This window comes from Rutidosis leptorrhynchoides, chromosome 3 (assembly GCF_046630445.1).
Source record: "Rutidosis leptorrhynchoides isolate AG116_Rl617_1_P2 chromosome 3, CSIRO_AGI_Rlap_v1, whole genome shotgun sequence".
NCBI lineage: Eukaryota > Viridiplantae > Streptophyta > Magnoliopsida > Asterales > Asteraceae > Rutidosis > Rutidosis leptorrhynchoides.
The window spans coordinates 85,427,819-85,443,581 of NC_092335.1; the positions used below are offsets into that span (position 1 = coordinate 85,427,819).

Sequence of the window (15,763 nt, forward strand, 5' to 3'; positions counted from 1 at the left end):
TTAAATAAAATGAAACGTTTAATAATAATGATAATGAAAATAACAATTTTTGATAATAATAATAATAATCATGATATAAATAATAATAATAATTATAATACTAATAATTATAATGATAATACTAATAATTATAATAACAATAACAATAATTATAATAACATTAGTAATTAATAATGATAATAATAATAACAAAAATATAGAAATGGGAAAAACTACCTTAAAAGCTTTTTCTAAAAAAAATTGCCCAAGACGGGGCTCGAACCCGAGACCTCTCAATCACATCAAACACCCTTAATCATTGAGCTGCTGCTTATTTTTCTAATTTATATTACATTTTAATTATACTTGTATTATTTATGTTTTCTACTTCTTCTTCTTCACAACTCGATCAACCAAACCAGGGATTAACCAACACGATAATCTAAACGTTTTTTAGAACTTTCAAACAATTTACAATCAACCTATATTGATCTTGAATTAATTGAAAACGAAAAAGAAGGAAAAAACATAAAAAAAAATATACCCAGGATGCTGTCGCTACTTTATATAAAAAATTATTGATTTCGATTTTTAAAAACGTTTTAGCTCTCGATTCCTAAATGAAAAAGGTCTTAAATCATTCCTAGAATCTTTATGAAACCTCAATTGAAACAGAAACCTTAAAACGATCCTTAATTTCTCGATGAACAATTTCTTTGACTTTTGAAAATTAAAGTTTGACTCCAAAATTAGAATTTGATAGGATGAATTGGGATTTGAAAATTTGCAGGCAGTTTAACTAAACAATTCCTAACAACACAGCATTATTACATTTTTAAAATTTGATTGAAATCGAATTATAGTTAAAAGCTTGAAGAACAGAGGTATTCGGTAAAAAAAATATTTCTATTTTAATTTCAATGCAGAAGATGGAGATTAAGAGTTGTGTGATTAACAGATGGGAATTGATAGTTTTATAGCAATGGTGATCGATTGGGACAAAACAAAAACCAGTAGGGGATTAAAAAAATATCACGATCTCTAAAAAAAAAAATTAAAAGCAAGTTAATATCCAATAATGCAGAATCACGATGGCTAAATAAATAAATTAAAACATCTCTTATGATTAATAAAAAAAAATAGAACAGATATGCAGATCGTGATGATAAAATAAAAAATATAAAGCAGATCGTGATTATATAAAAAAATTAAAAAGAATTAAAAGTTGAAAACCTAATTTAAGTATTTGTTGTCTTTTTCTTTTATCTTTAATTAATATTAGTATTTACTACATATATTAATAATAATACTAATAACAATAATAATAATTATATTAATAATAATAATAATAATATTATTAATGATAAAAAAATATGACAATATTAATAATAAGAATGATAATTTTAATTATAATTAATAATAATGATTATAACATGTTAATAATATTATTAATAATTATTAATAATAAGTTGTATAATAATGATATTTATAATAATCTTATCACTTTTAGTAAAAGTGATAATACTAATAATATTAATAATAATAATAATAATGATATCTCATTATTTTAATATTATTGTTAAGTATTAATACTAATACTAATAATATTAATAATATATTAGTAATTTATATTAATGATAATGATAATTATTTACAATAATAATTATAATACTGATAATAATAATGATTGTAAGTGATGTATATACACACACGTATATATTTACGTATCTTTTTATAACCGATTATTCGTGAATCGTCGGAAACAGTCGAAGTTTAGTTTAATTTTAATCAGAAATTTTTCCGGGTTCTCACAATTTGATGTTACTTAACAGATATTTTAATCGGCCTTGGAGAACTTCATGTAACTATTTTTTATTTTTTTTACAGTGAACTTGTATCAGCACAATCACTCTCCACGTAATAATGTCGATCTGCACGTAATTTTACTTACCATTGTGAACAACAATGCAAATCATTAATGCAACCTTATCCAGTGAAGATGAGATGTTGCTTATGTACCATTATTAAACTGGAAAAATGGTTGCTTGCTTCATGCCACAAACTCCTTTAATACTTCACTTTCGTGTTAGGCAAATTGAAAAAGGGACCAATTACTTTTGGGCAAAACATGACTTGAAGTTATTAGTTTCAAATAAGTTAACAAATTATTCGAACCAATGCTTGAAAAGTTATTCATTAGATTACTTTAATGAATTTTTTTAACGACCTTTAACTATCGTTAAAGTACATAAAAATTTTTGTCGTTTGAAAATTTCTAGTTTAATTTAATTAGTTCAATTAATTAATTTCATTTACAGTTATTTCAGTTATTTCAATTTACAGTCTGATTTATGTTCACCTTCGTAAAAAACAAGGAGTTCCATATCTTTTATAAATTCACGTGATTTACATTTGCTTACCTGTGTTGGTAGAGCCAGAATCAAGTATTTTATCATTACATTTTTTTATCTTATCTAAAAATCTCATCTCATTATCATATATCATAGATCATCATAGACACACATTATATTACGAGTATATTAATATTTTAATATTATTATATTTTTTATTCATTTAACAAATAATTAAATAGATAAAAAATATACAGTAACACAAAGTAATCGGTTGCTTATAAAATGATGAAACTTGATTATTTGTATGTGGATGGTCCTTTAACCTTTTCATCCTTCTTCAAACCCTCCCTCAAATAACAAAAAGCATCTAACTTTATTAAATTAAAAATTCCATTTTTCACACCTAACTCTCCGGCCAACACAGTAACCGCCGATTAAAACCATGACGTCATCTCACCATCAACCATTGCTTACTTCCAACGAACCCGAAACCGCATACGACCCAACTGAAAAAGTCCACATCATAGGACTAGAAGACGAAAACGACCAACACAATTACGACGAATACGGCGACAAAACGCCGCCGTTTTCGTGGAGAAAATTATGGTTATTCACTGGACCGGGTTTTTTAATGAGTATAGCTTTTTTGGATCCGGGTAATTTAGAAGGTGATCTTCAAGCAGGTGCGATTGCAGGTTACTCATTGTTATGGTTGCTTTTATGGGCTACGGCTATCGGCTTGCTTGTTCAGCTTTTATCGGCTCGGCTCGGCGTGGTTACTGGTAGACATTTGGCTGAGCTGTGTAGGGAAGAGTACCCAAATTGGGCTGGGAAATTGTTATGGATAATGACTGAAGTTGCATTAATTGGGGCTGATATACAAGAAGTTATTGGAAGTGCTATTGCTCTTAAGATTTTGACACTTGGTTTCTTACCACTTTGGGCTGGTGTTCTTATTACTGCTTTTGATTGGTAAAAAGTTTACTCATTTTTGATGTTAATTAATTGATTATATTATGTTTTAAACTTTTAATGTGTTTAATAATTCTAGAAGTTAAAGATAGTACTCCATCTTTTTGGATAGGATATGGGTTTTTTTGGATGAAATGTGTTTTTAGGATTTGAATTGGGTTTTGATGATTTGGGTGCTTATCAAAATTGTATCTTTACTGTTTTTGGATGAAAATGTTTGTCAAATTTTTTATTTTTTTTGGATGAACTTCTGTTTTCAAGATTTAGTTTGGGTGTTGGTGCTTTGGGTGCTTATGGAAACTGGATCTTTATTCTTTAGTATATTTTAATTGGTGAATAATAATATAGCTTTTGTTTGCTTGTTTATTGGTAGTTTGTTTGTATGTGTGCCTTTTGAACTTGTGATTTGATTTTTTCAGTTTTATGTTAGTTTTGGCATCTTAGGTTGGTTTGGTCTGTACAGTATGATATAAAACCCTGACATATTGAAAACGCAAAATATTGCTTCTTTACTACTAGTAATTTGTTTTAAGACTTAAGTTGGGTTTTGTCTGTTTCTAAAAATTGGATGTCTAGTTTAGTTCATAAAGATGTTAACTTAATACTAATTCATTTAATGAATTTTATAGTCTGTAAAATTATGTATGTTTGTGTCCTTTAATGCCTTTTGTTTTGATTGAAAATTAGTGTCTAGATTGGTTAGAAGTTACTCGTTAGTTAGATTCTGTCGAATCTTATGTTAATTTATTCTAATCTTCAATGCAGTTTCATCTTCTTATTTCTCGAAAACTATGGCGTGAGGAAACTTGAAGCTCTTTTTGCAGTACTGATTGCAGTCATGGCAATCTCGTTCGCATGGATGTTCGGTGAAACGAAGCCTAATGCCAAGGAGCTCCTTATTGGTAAGAAATCACAATCTTTTATTTATTTATTTATTTTTTTGCTGCTAATTCTAGTATAATATTAATATTAATTTCTAAAATATATATATATATATTTTTTTTATAATATTCTTCTAAAATATTTTTTCGTTGCTGTAAGGTATGGTGGTTCCAAAACTGAACTCAAAAACAATCCAACAAGCAGTGGGAGTGGTAGGCTGCATTATAATGCCACACAATGTGTTCTTACATTCTGCACTTGTACAATCGAGAGAAGTCGACCCACGGAAAACGGGTCGGGTCAGAGAAGCTATCAAGTACTACTCAATAGAATCTGCCATAGCACTCGCTGTATCGTTCGTTATCAATCTCTTTGTAACAACTGTATTTGCAAAGGCATTTTTCGGTACTGCAATAGCCGACACCATCGGCCTCGGTAACGCGGGCCAGTTTCTTGAAGAGAAATTCGGTGGCGGGATTATACCGATTTTGTATATTTGGGCTATTGGGTTGTTAGCAGCCGGACAAAGTAGTACGATTACAGGTACATATGCGGGGCAGTTTATTATGGGAGGTTTTCTTGATCTGAGATTGAAGAAATGGGCTAGGGCGTTGATAACACGAAGTTGTGCTATAATCCCGACACTGATCGTTGCTTTAATTTTTGATAGTTCTGAGGACACGTTAGATGCTTTGAATGAATGGCTTAACGTGCTTCAGTCTGTTCAGATTCCGTTTGCACTTATTCCACTTTTGTGTTTGGTGGCCAAAGACGATCTCATGGGTGTTTTCAAGATTGGCCCTGTTCTTAAGGTATGATTATTTACTAAAAAGCTATAAATTCAGGAAAAAAAAAGTATTGCTATATAAAGAGGTCGCAAGCTGGGCGGGTTGGGTAATGGGTCGAGACAGGTTTGGCTTGAAATGGCTACGATAAAGAGTACTCCTTTTGTCCCTTTTTTTAAGAACATAACAATAAATACAAAATCATTACACTGATTACCCAAATCTTTGAATATAACGGTTTAGGAGGATGTAAGCTTTTTAAATATAGTTTGGTTAACTTTCAAGTAGTTTGATGTCTTCTCTCTTTTGCTAATATTCGTCATTTGATCGGACAAAACACAACCCAAATTCACTAATTTCTAAGATAGATGGGTAGAAATTGCCACCTAAAAGTTGCCTTTTTAAAATCTTGTGTAAAGGTGGCACTTGGCAGTTTGGATAGGTAGGGTAACGGGTCAAAACATGTAAAATTCTATACAGGCCGCTTTCGTCGACCCACACACTCTTTTGTCTTCTATCATGAAATTTTATACTTAATTAATGCTATTACAAAGATAATCTAGTTCTAAAATTAAGCGATTTACAGTTTTTTATGCATTTTGAGACACTTTGGGGGACTTTTGACCCGTTTCTATTCTAGCTATTTTGACTTTATCCATATGACCCGTCTGAAGTAAAATGCAACACACATCTTTCCGTATACTCAAAATGGGTCTAAATTGCTATCTCTAACCCCCTTTCTCATTTGCAAAACGTCAATGTAATCATATCCTTAAAACACAATGTCAGCTGTGAATGTTTTTGTTTTCAGACAATCTCATGGCTCGTAGCTGCGCTGGTGATAGCAATAAACGGGTACTTATTGCAACAATTTATCGCCGAACAAGTAAGCGGGGTAGCCTTTACTTCTATAGTCATCGTTCTCACTGTTGCATATGTTGCATTCGTTGTATACCTCATCTGGCGAAGCATTACGGTTTCCACATTCGGTTTCTTGAAGCCAAGAAGCCCAGTAATGTAGGTGGTTTACACAGAGGTAAATACATGTATTTTTGGTCTCTAAGCCAATATTATTAACATAATTGTAAGTGTAACCACGAAAATACTGTCAGAAACGACATTGTTATGCTGTAGTATCATAGCGCGAGTTATATTCGGTGACCCCCTTTTGAAGGTTGATCATGGTGCACCTTTGTAAGTTGTAACATTATGTAACCTTAGTTTAAGCCAGTGATTTTCTCTGGGTTTTCGATTATTTTATTAAATAAAAGGCCTTTATTGTCCTATAATGAGGTTATTTTGGATTAGATTATTTTACTTCGTTTAGCTCGTGTTAACATGTTTATTATCAAGTGCCAATCACTAGCTGTAAAATAAGTTAGTAAGGAGTCTTAAGAATGTTTGATTTTGTTTATTTGCTGTAAAGATAAAGAAAAAACGAATGAGCGGTTAAATACGCAATGAAAGAGCTAATCAGAGTAAGAGTTCTGCTCGTAAATCATTTAAGATCTTGAACTCATTGATGTGTGTTTCCTGAATTGATAACTTGAATCGAGGAATCACGTGTTACGTACTGAAGCTATAGCAAAGAAACAAGCTCGAGCAGCGCAACAATGGAGTTTTTATTACAAGTTTGTTACAGAAAAAGAGTAAAGAATTACAGATCTGAACTGAGTGACTATTCTAACTATGTTTCCTCCTTTTATCTATCTACAATCGATACAACTGTAACTAATTCTCAAGTCAGCTGCTAACAAACTAACTGCTGCTCGTGCACCTCACGTGTCCTGTGACTAGCTGTACACGTACGGGTCACATGTCTTGTACATAACACTCATCACGTTTCGAGCCAACTATATTAAGTTCGGCTTTGATTCGTTTTATATAATACGATAACGTCTTATCTAGTTTATATCAGGATCTGAATTTATAAAATTTGGGGAGTATTTATTGGTAAAAAATGATTTTTAAGGTTTTTAGTTATTTATCCAGTTTCCACTTTCGAACGTTGTAACGGTTAGTTAACAAGACCCAACTAATCAGAAGCTTCAACGCTCCTTTTTTCGTTGCAAAATGAACGATACTCCAAAAATAAACAAATAATGACGCCCGGGCGTTTAGGCATTATTTTGTCACATTAACAAATAATGAAAGGTTTTTTCATAGCGAATGGTCTTATGCCATCATTAACATATGACTTAATTACACGGATATTCATTGTGATTTGTCAAATATTGCAAGTTTAGTCATTATGATTTTTTTTTTCAAAAATAGTCACTGAGGTTTACAGATCTTGCACAATTAATCATTCCATCTCACAGCCGTTAACTTTTTCGTTAAGTAGGATGACAAGGCTTGCACATGATGGGTAAAATAGTCATTTTACCATGTCTTTTTCTTTCACATTCTTCATCTTCATTCTTCTAAAAAAACCTTAATTCACCACATCCAACAACAAGAACTCAACTACCACCACGCTAAGAAACTGGCAAGAAGATAAAAGACAAGCGAACAGCATTTATATCTAAAAGTCATATTTTGTATATTATGAAGTTGACTGGCCAATCTCCGAGAAATAAGGGACAACCTACCAATCACAGTATGACGCGTGTCCTTTTCTAAAAAAGAACCTGCGACTTTTTGCTTATAAATAGGCCACTTGAATATCATTAATTGACAGATAACATCATTTTGTCAGAGCAGAACTGACACTCTCTATAAGAGAACTTTTTCTCTCTAGACGATTGACCAAGTTTGACCGTGACTGGATTCGATACAAATATTTGGATCCGATAATCAAACGTTATTCGGTGAAGTTCAAGAAGACCAAACCGCTCACCGTTAACGTGATTGTGACCTGCACTTGTATTTTATCCACATTTCGAATTTGGTACGATCATTTATTATTATATATAAATTATATATAGATCACAAATCGATTTCAGTTCAAGAATTTACAATTGATTTAAAGGTTATTCTGGTTAAACACATTTTTAATAAAATTTCAATTCTGATCGAAACTAAGGGTCTGTTTCCAAGATTTTTATTAAAGGAAATGAAGTGAAAGGAAAGTAAGTGAAAGGGAAGGGGAGTGAGATCCTTCCAATTTGAAAGGAAGAGGAAGAAGGGAAATTAGGCTAAAATTATCAATCACCTCTCTTTCCTTTCTTTCTACTCAAAAACTCAGGAACATCAAAAAGCATAATTTTCTTCCCGCATCTCTTCTTTTCTCCCCATAATAGAACTCTGGAACAGAGCCTAACCGAATTCAAAGTTATTTTTTTTTCTTTCTTTTTTTGCAAAGAAAGGATTATTTTATTAATAACAAAAGATCATACAACAGAGCAGTGTATACACTAACTCATACACCAAAACAAACAAACAATACAACACACACACACTAAAACAATCCTACTTCAGCAAACATAGGCTAAACCAATACATCATTACTTCAAATGCAATTTTCCATTTCTCCATTGCAAATCCCAAATGCTTTCCAGCTTCTTTACAGCCTGCGTGTGTTTGACTTTCAAAGTCAACAATTTCATTCTCATATATTCAGTAACCACTTTGCATAATTCATCTTCAGTTCTACTTTTATGCTTGAAAAGCCTCCAATTCCTTTCTTGCCACAAGAAATCGGTCACAGCAGCAACCATTAATCTGTTAACCACATTCCAGATTTGCTTTGATGAAGGATATATCATTAACTTCTCAATCACTACTTTGAATTTATTTGGCAAACCTTTAAACAGTAGCAGTAACTTCATCTTATACCATACAGTTGAAGCATATGGGCATTGAAAAAAGATGTGATCAACAGAATCTCTAGTCCCATTACACAAAGCACAATGATACACTTGATTTGGATACCACACCTGCATTCTATCCTGTGTAGCCAATCTATTCAGGATAACTAACCACATAATGAATGCATGCTTAGGGTTAGCTTGAGTAAACCAAATAACACAATGCCAAGGAATAACAGGCCTATTATTTCTTAAGTCTTCCCATACATGCTTAGTGGAAAAATCCACAACTTTACCTTCATTTGTGAGCCACATCATCTTATCTTTCCTTTCATGCAGTACAGGGACTTGAACAGGAACGTTATTTTCTTAGGTTTCAATTTAAGTAAAGTTTTTTATTTTACTTTCAAAAGTTTCAAAATATATCAAAGCAAACATAATAATACGGAGTAATTAATAATAAACCTACGAAATTGAAAATATAATTTGCTGTTACGAAAAAAAAGGACCTAACTGCTCGTATGGGCGAAAGGTGAAGATAGTCATACTAGTCTAATCAATACTAACAGCCATAAATATAATCTATACTTAGAGCCAGCCACCTTTCGTTTCCTTTTGAACTCTATAACTTCCGCCACAATAACAATAAACCGTTACCTCACTCTCACCGGAAACTGAAAACCTAACAAACTTTTTCAACTTTCTCCATTTTCGTACGCAATTATGTCTCGATTCATCTCTTTACCGGCGTTCTTCATTACTGTTATCGTGATCGTAACGATTACTATGCTGATTAATATTCAACAATCTTCGGTTGCTGTTTACGCGATTGTTGATGATCCATCCACTATTATGCTCTGTCCACCGCATTCCGGTAGCAGTCGTCACACCGTGTTTTTACCTCTCTTTCGTTCTCTGCCTAATTCTAGTTTCTCCGGCGACGTCAATTATCGCCGTCGCCTCCAGAACGATACTGATCATCTCCCTAACTCTCGGATGGATCTTCATGACGGTCTCCTTGTAAACGGGTACTGTTTCAGTTTCAATTGAATATAAACGGACTGTATGTGTATTTAATTTTTGATTAATCGTGTAATTGAACAAGCATTGAGTAGAATCATTAGTTAACTGAATTATGATTTGATTATAATTAGGTATTACTCGACGAGGCTATGGATTGGATCGCCACCTCAGAGGTTTGCACTTATAGTTGATACAGGGAGCTCTGTTACATATGTTCCATGTTCTACCTGTAAACAGTGTGGCACGCATCAGGTAAATTCTTTCGTAGTGAAGCTCGGACAAATTTAAAGCTATAATGCATTTATTTGTTCAATCTTAGATCGCAAACACTTAATGCAGTATCTTGTTATCTGATAGAGTGACGTAATCGTTTTAAGTATCTTTTAGGTGATTTTATCTTAAATTGATAGTAGGATTAGATTAGATATGAGGAACTGTATGTTTCGCTGTTGAAGTAAATAGACCTTAAGGTCATGAATGAGGCTGTGTCACATTGAGACCTTCATGTTTCATTGTGTAATTAACAAAATGTACTGAGGGCAGGGAGGGTTCACTTTATTTGTGTCATGAGTTATTTTTTATTCCTAAGTTGTTTCGGTTTCATCGAGTATTACTTTTTTTTATCGAATCTATGAATCGTAAATATTATCGCTCAATATCTCAAGTTTTATATGTCTCATCAATTATTTTTTTTCCTCTTCTGAATTTTGAATATTAAATATGTAAACAATATGCATGTTAAAGTATCTAAGTGTTGACTTACATATTCAATGTGAATCTTTGGGATTGCGTGAAGGAAATTTTTAAAGAATGCCTACAGGTATTTGAAATTCTATTTAGGGATTGTGATTATAATTTATTCATAGATTCATAGATAGATGTATACCAATTAATGGTTCTTTAATACATGTATGGCAATATATCTTATACACCAAATGATTTTTGCTCACAAAAAAAGTTGTCCAACCTTCGTCCCTGCACGTGCTGTTAACCCCCTGTAATCATGCTCTTGCCATAATTTTTTTCTAGTTAAGCAGAGTGTGTTTTAGATATGTGAATTTGAATTCTTACAGTCATACATATAGGCATATATATGTTTGCGCAGCCTCTTAAGTCTCTGCATATATTCTGTTGATCTCACCAGGACCCATGGTTTGATCCAGAGTCATCCAGCACATATGAACCTGTGAAATGCAATACTAAATGCTTATGTGGCAATGACAAAAAGCAGTGCATATATGAAAGGCAATATGCTGAAAAGAGTTCTAGCAGTGGTGTCCTTGGTGAGGATATAATATCATTTGGCTACCAGAGTGACCTTTCGCCTCAGCGTGCTACCTTTGGTTGTGAAAATAAGGAAACAGGAGATATTTACCGTCAACATGCTGATGGGATAATGGGTTTGGGCCGTGGTGATCTTAGTCTAGTTGATCAACTTGTTGATAAAGGGGTGATCAGTGACTCGTTTTCTTTATGTTATGGTGGAATGGATGTCGGTGGCGGTGCCATGGTTCTTGGTGGTATTTCACCCCCTCCTGGGATGGTATATACCTACTCAAACCCTATACGCAGGTATGTTTTGTATCTATCTTTCTTATAGATACAAAATTTAACGTCTTTTTCTAACAAATTACATTTACTACATCAAGATAGCCTAGCGGTTAGGGTCTTTATATCCAAACATTCTAGGTTTAAACCCCACTAGTGGCCTAGTGGGTGGCCGGGGAAAGGGTCACAAACGGTCACGGGATAACCTTGTTAGGCCGCGTATCTTAAGTAAAAAATACTCGCCCTCCTCGGGCAGTGTGAATAGGGAAAACGTTCTTTGTTTATCTGTTTACATATCACACATTTACTATAGTCTCGGGGTGGCAACAGCCCATATTACAACGTTGAGCTGGAGGAGTTACATGTTGCTGGGAAGCGGTTGCATTTGAATCCAGATGTTTTTAATGGAAAACATGGAACAGTCTTAGACAGTGGAACAACATACGCGTACCTACCTGAAGAAGCTTTTCTTGTATTTAAGGATGCTGTAAGATCCAAATCTTCTGAACTTCAATTCTTATTTGTATGTTGATTGCTTAAATCAGTTATTGAAGTAACTTGATTATATGTGTACCTGCCACCTGTAACTTACATTTGCAAAACCTGAGTTGGACAGCTGTCCCCCCTCCCCCTCTCTACATTCTTGTCATTTTAGTATTTTTCTAAAAGTTTCTAACTTTTGCATGTAGATCATGAAAGAACTCCATTTTCTCAAACAGATCGATGGTCCAGATCGAAATTATAATGACATTTGCTTTTCTGGTGCTGGAAGGTGTTGCTTTTGAACTATCGATAAGTAGCAGTAATCACAGATTATTATCATCTTCAAGTTGGACTGACAATTAGTGTTTTTACTTCAGTGATGCTACAACGCTTTCGGATACCTTTCCGTCGGTGGACATGGTTTTCGGGGAAGGACATAAGCTGTCACTCTCTCCTGAAAATTACTTATTTCGGGTAACTTTATGTGATTCTGTATATATTTCTTCATTTTTTACCAGATTATGTTACTATGAGATCATTAAAGTCTGTTGTTTTCTCATTTGTATATCATGTTTTTGCATAAAAAAGCACTCAACCATTGATGGAGCATATTGCCTGGGGATTTTTCAGAACGGAAAGGATCCATCAACTCTTCTTGGAGGTATTTCAATTTCACAATATGAGTTTTTTTGCTTAAGTGTTTTATCTTTCTCTTATCAAGAAAACTGTTTGACTGAATTATCATGTTTGTTTCAGCCATAATTGGCCGCAATATGTTCGTTATGTATGATCGTGAAAACGACAAGATTGGATTCTGGAAAACTAATTGTTCAGAGCTATGGGCAAGACTTCATTCTTCTGATTCACCTCCTTCTTCATCAAATGGATCACGCCCGAGTCCAAATTATCCTTCTCCCCCAGCTCCAATGAAGAAACCATATCATATTTCTCCAGGTACAGTAAGTTTGTTTTTAAGTGCCATAGTTTATCATAGTTTCACTCGTTTTATGTTTGAAGCCTAACTAGACAATGATGTTCCTCAATCAGGTGGTTTAGTCCTAAAGTCCCAACTGAGCCTACTCGTTATCATAGTTTTACTCGTTATCATGATTTAGTCTTAAAGTCCCAACTGAGCGTATTGGATAAGTATAACACTTCCACTAATCACACACATTGTGTGATACACATTATTTCTTATTTTCTTTGCAGGGTCTAAGGTTGCAAACATAATATTTGTCATGTCTCTGAATATTGGATATTCTAAGTTGGAACCCCAAATCACTGAGCTTAAACAGTATATTGCAATGGAGCTGGATGTTCACATTTCTCAGGTATTTATTGGTTACAGTTGCAAGTAACTACTTCAGCTATCCAAATAATCGATTACATATTAAGCACAAGTTTCTGTAAATGACGATTTCAGGTTAACTTGGTGGATTTTACATCAGTTGGAAATGCCTCCCTTACAATATGGTCTATTACTCCACTACAACCTGCTGAATATATGTCCAATCCATTTGCATCCGTAAGTTATATGCTAATTTATGTAACACTGCCAATCTTTTACTTTAATCTGCAAACTACAAACTTATTACTTGTTTTTGGCAACAGCATATTATTACTCGCATAGCTGATGATGAGATATACCTTCCTAGACGGTTTGGTACTCATCGGATATCCAATTGGTTTATTGAATCAGTGCCAAATAGGTATATGGATTGTAGGTTTTTGATATTACACTGTAGATGTTTTAGCTTCATAGTGTCTAATAAACTTGTGAAAATGATGCGCAGAACATGGTGGCAGAAGAACTGGGTTACAGTCATTATATTGATTTTGGTTTTAACATTTGTATGTGCGGCTGTTTATTCAATGTGGTACTGGAGACACACGCACCCAAATAGGGGTCCATATAGGCCGGTAGGGTCAGTTGTGCGTGAGCAAGAACTTGTGCCGCTGTCATGAGGGATGGATTTTTGGGATCAAATTTCTGCACAGTAACACTAATTGTACATACTGATAATTGATCATGTTGCGATTAATGTTCTAAAAACTTGTTACAATTTTTCAATGGAAACTGTGGATATCATATAGCATTGAGATTGATATAGAAGTATAAAGCATGCTTGAATAATGAATCATTATATCTACGTTTTCTTTTTCTTTCTTTCTTCTTGATGGTCTGTAAAGAATGATAAACAACAGAAAGAGATTTTTGGTACTTATATATCAATTTTTTTACTTAGATTATCAAATCCAATTGGTGTAAAAGTATTTGTGGTATGTGTGAACAACTGAACATTTTGAAAAGTGACAAAGTGGTTGAAAAACAGCAGTCGAAAGATGACGATCGTCACCAGTCGGTCCAAATTTCAACAAAAAATCTGCCATTAGTTGGACGTCCATCTTCAGGTGATCTCTTTCCTCTCGTAATTTAGCAATTAATTCACTTTCAGCTCATTTGTCGTTTCTAGGATTTCATTTTCTGACTGTTTCCCAATTTCTGTTTGACTACTTCAATTGATGTAAATTACTCTTGTTATTGACTAATTATTTATGTATATATATATATTTATGTATAGATGAATTCAGTTTTAGTTGTTGTCAAGTTATAAAGTGCTTGTTGCTTCTGTAGTATTGATTGCCAATGAGAACAAGATCCTATCAATTTACAACTCACGAGTTTGTTTGTAGAGATAGATTGGTTAGTCATGTTTGTGTGTACTTGTCAATCTGGTTACATAAATATCGATTTTTGATTATATTATTGGTTGGTTACTGATTTACACAGGTAAAATGTAGATACCCCTGCTAGAAGTACTAGTTAAAAAAATTACTACTTTTCTTCAACTCTCATTCCAAGATAACAAATATAGTGACATTGTTAATGTTATCAAGTATTACATTACATTTGAAGAAGTATTGAAGATAATTAAGCCTGTGATCGAGTCTATTATTTATGCTGAGGTGGCATCAAATGAATCGTTACAGAAGGAATTTGAAGGCATGAGTATGAGTCAGTTTGTCAATGAACTCAGGGTGGTGCTAGAATCTTCTCCTCTGTTGATATGTAAAGTTTATTACTTTGTATGTTACAACTCAAAGTTGACGATTTTGTTCAGTTTATATTGACTTATTAGGTGTTAGGGACTAATCTTTTTTACTTTAAAGGTTTTGAAGGTTGGATCGTTGTTTGAAAAAGTTCAGACTCATGATATGGAACTCCTTGAACTGCTGCAATCATGTGAAGAACTTCCTGTCGAACTGAGTTTACCGTCACATACGGACATCTAGTTGAAACATTTATGTTCTTTGAATGAATTAAAGTTATGGTTTACAGTTTGGAAGTGTGTAACTTTACAACTTTTACTGTTGTATCTATTCAACTTTGGGACCATATGTATTTTAGATTCCAAAAACTGTCTTCTGTGATGTATTGATTGCGGGCAGAAAATTAAGCATACGGGATCTGAAAACCGTCAGCTATTGTGTCCAGGCTAAAAGGGATCAAGTACCGAACCTAGCTCGATATCAGGTCAAAACTGTCCGATTTGCTTAGTTTAAAGTCAAATCAAGAACTTTTGATTGATCTTAGGCTTATGGTTTGTTCTAAAATTTTGCAAATTTCTCTTCACACTAAGCTTATTCCTAATTAGACCGTTAAAGTACAGTTTGCAAATTGGTCTGAATCCAATAATGTTTAGTTGCCAGACCCTGTGAAGTCCACAGGTTTGAACCAACTTGGTTTACCCAAATGTGACGCAGCCGCGCAGACCATCTGTTAGATTAGGTACCCAAATTTGACCTGATCTCAGTGGAATCAACTTTGAGTCAAAACGTTAGGGGAAGACTTAAAAGCGCTTCAGTTAATATAGTAGTATACATGATTTTTTTGAGACGACCCGTCCTAATCCATAAGGACGAATACAATAACATATGATTACATTGCGAGGTATTTGACCTCTATATGATACATTTTACAAACATT

General features: G+C 33.4%; 3 protein-coding genes across 3 annotated transcripts; 2 read left to right on the forward strand and 1 right to left on the reverse strand.

The window, feature by feature from the left end:
• The first annotated feature begins 2,630 nt into the window (after nt 1-2,630).
• LOC139896435 (metal transporter Nramp3.2-like) lies at nt 2,631-6,270 on the forward strand. Its single transcript, XM_071879080.1, has 4 exons — nt 2,631-3,305; nt 4,071-4,207; nt 4,347-4,999; nt 5,784-6,270. The coding sequence occupies exons 1-4, from the start codon at nt 2,776-2,778 to the stop codon at nt 5,991-5,993; spliced, it is 1,530 nt and encodes a 509-aa protein (XP_071735181.1). The 5' UTR covers nt 2,631-2,775; the 3' UTR covers nt 5,994-6,270.
• Nucleotides 6,271-8,418: 2,148 nt separating this feature from the next.
• On the reverse strand, nt 8,419-9,039 carry LOC139900158 (uncharacterized). The gene has a single exon (XM_071882952.1). It carries the CDS (start codon nt 9,037-9,039, stop codon nt 8,419-8,421), a length of 621 nt encoding a protein of 206 aa, XP_071739053.1.
• Nucleotides 9,040-9,505: 466 nt separating this feature from the next.
• On the forward strand, nt 9,506-15,069 carry LOC139900159 (aspartic proteinase-like protein 1). Its single transcript, XM_071882953.1, has 15 exons — nt 9,506-9,749; nt 9,876-9,996; nt 10,889-11,316; nt 11,623-11,779; nt 11,982-12,064; nt 12,153-12,249; nt 12,364-12,436; nt 12,532-12,729; nt 12,985-13,106; nt 13,199-13,300; nt 13,387-13,484; nt 13,569-13,700; nt 14,048-14,204; nt 14,578-14,862; nt 14,947-15,069. Exons 1-15 carry the CDS (start codon nt 9,508-9,510, stop codon nt 15,067-15,069), a joined length of 2,418 nt encoding a protein of 805 aa, XP_071739054.1. The 5' UTR covers nt 9,506-9,507.
• Nucleotides 15,070-15,763: the final 694 nt, after the last annotated feature.

Coding starts and splice junctions, on each gene's coding strand:
- LOC139900158 (XM_071882952.1), bottom strand. CDS start 9,039: ATGATGTGGCTCACAAATGAAGGTAAAGTTGTGGATTTTTCCACTAAG.
- LOC139896435 (XM_071879080.1), top strand. CDS start 2,776: ATGACGTCATCTCACCATCAACCATTGCTTACTTCCAACGAACCCGAA. Junction 4,208..4,346: donor TGCCAAGGAGCTCCTTATTG/GTAAGAAATCAC, acceptor CGTTGCTGTAAG/GTATGGTGGTTCCAAAACTG. Junction 5,000..5,783: donor AGATTGGCCCTGTTCTTAAG/GTATGATTATTT, acceptor TTTTGTTTTCAG/ACAATCTCATGGCTCGTAGC.
- LOC139900159 (XM_071882953.1), top strand. CDS start 9,508: ATGCTGATTAATATTCAACAATCTTCGGTTGCTGTTTACGCGATTGTT. Junction 11,317..11,622: donor TACTCAAACCCTATACGCAG/GTATGTTTTGTA, acceptor GGGTGGCAACAG/CCCATATTACAACGTTGAGC. Junction 11,780..11,981: donor TTCTTGTATTTAAGGATGCT/GTAAGATCCAAA, acceptor TTTTGCATGTAG/ATCATGAAAGAACTCCATTT.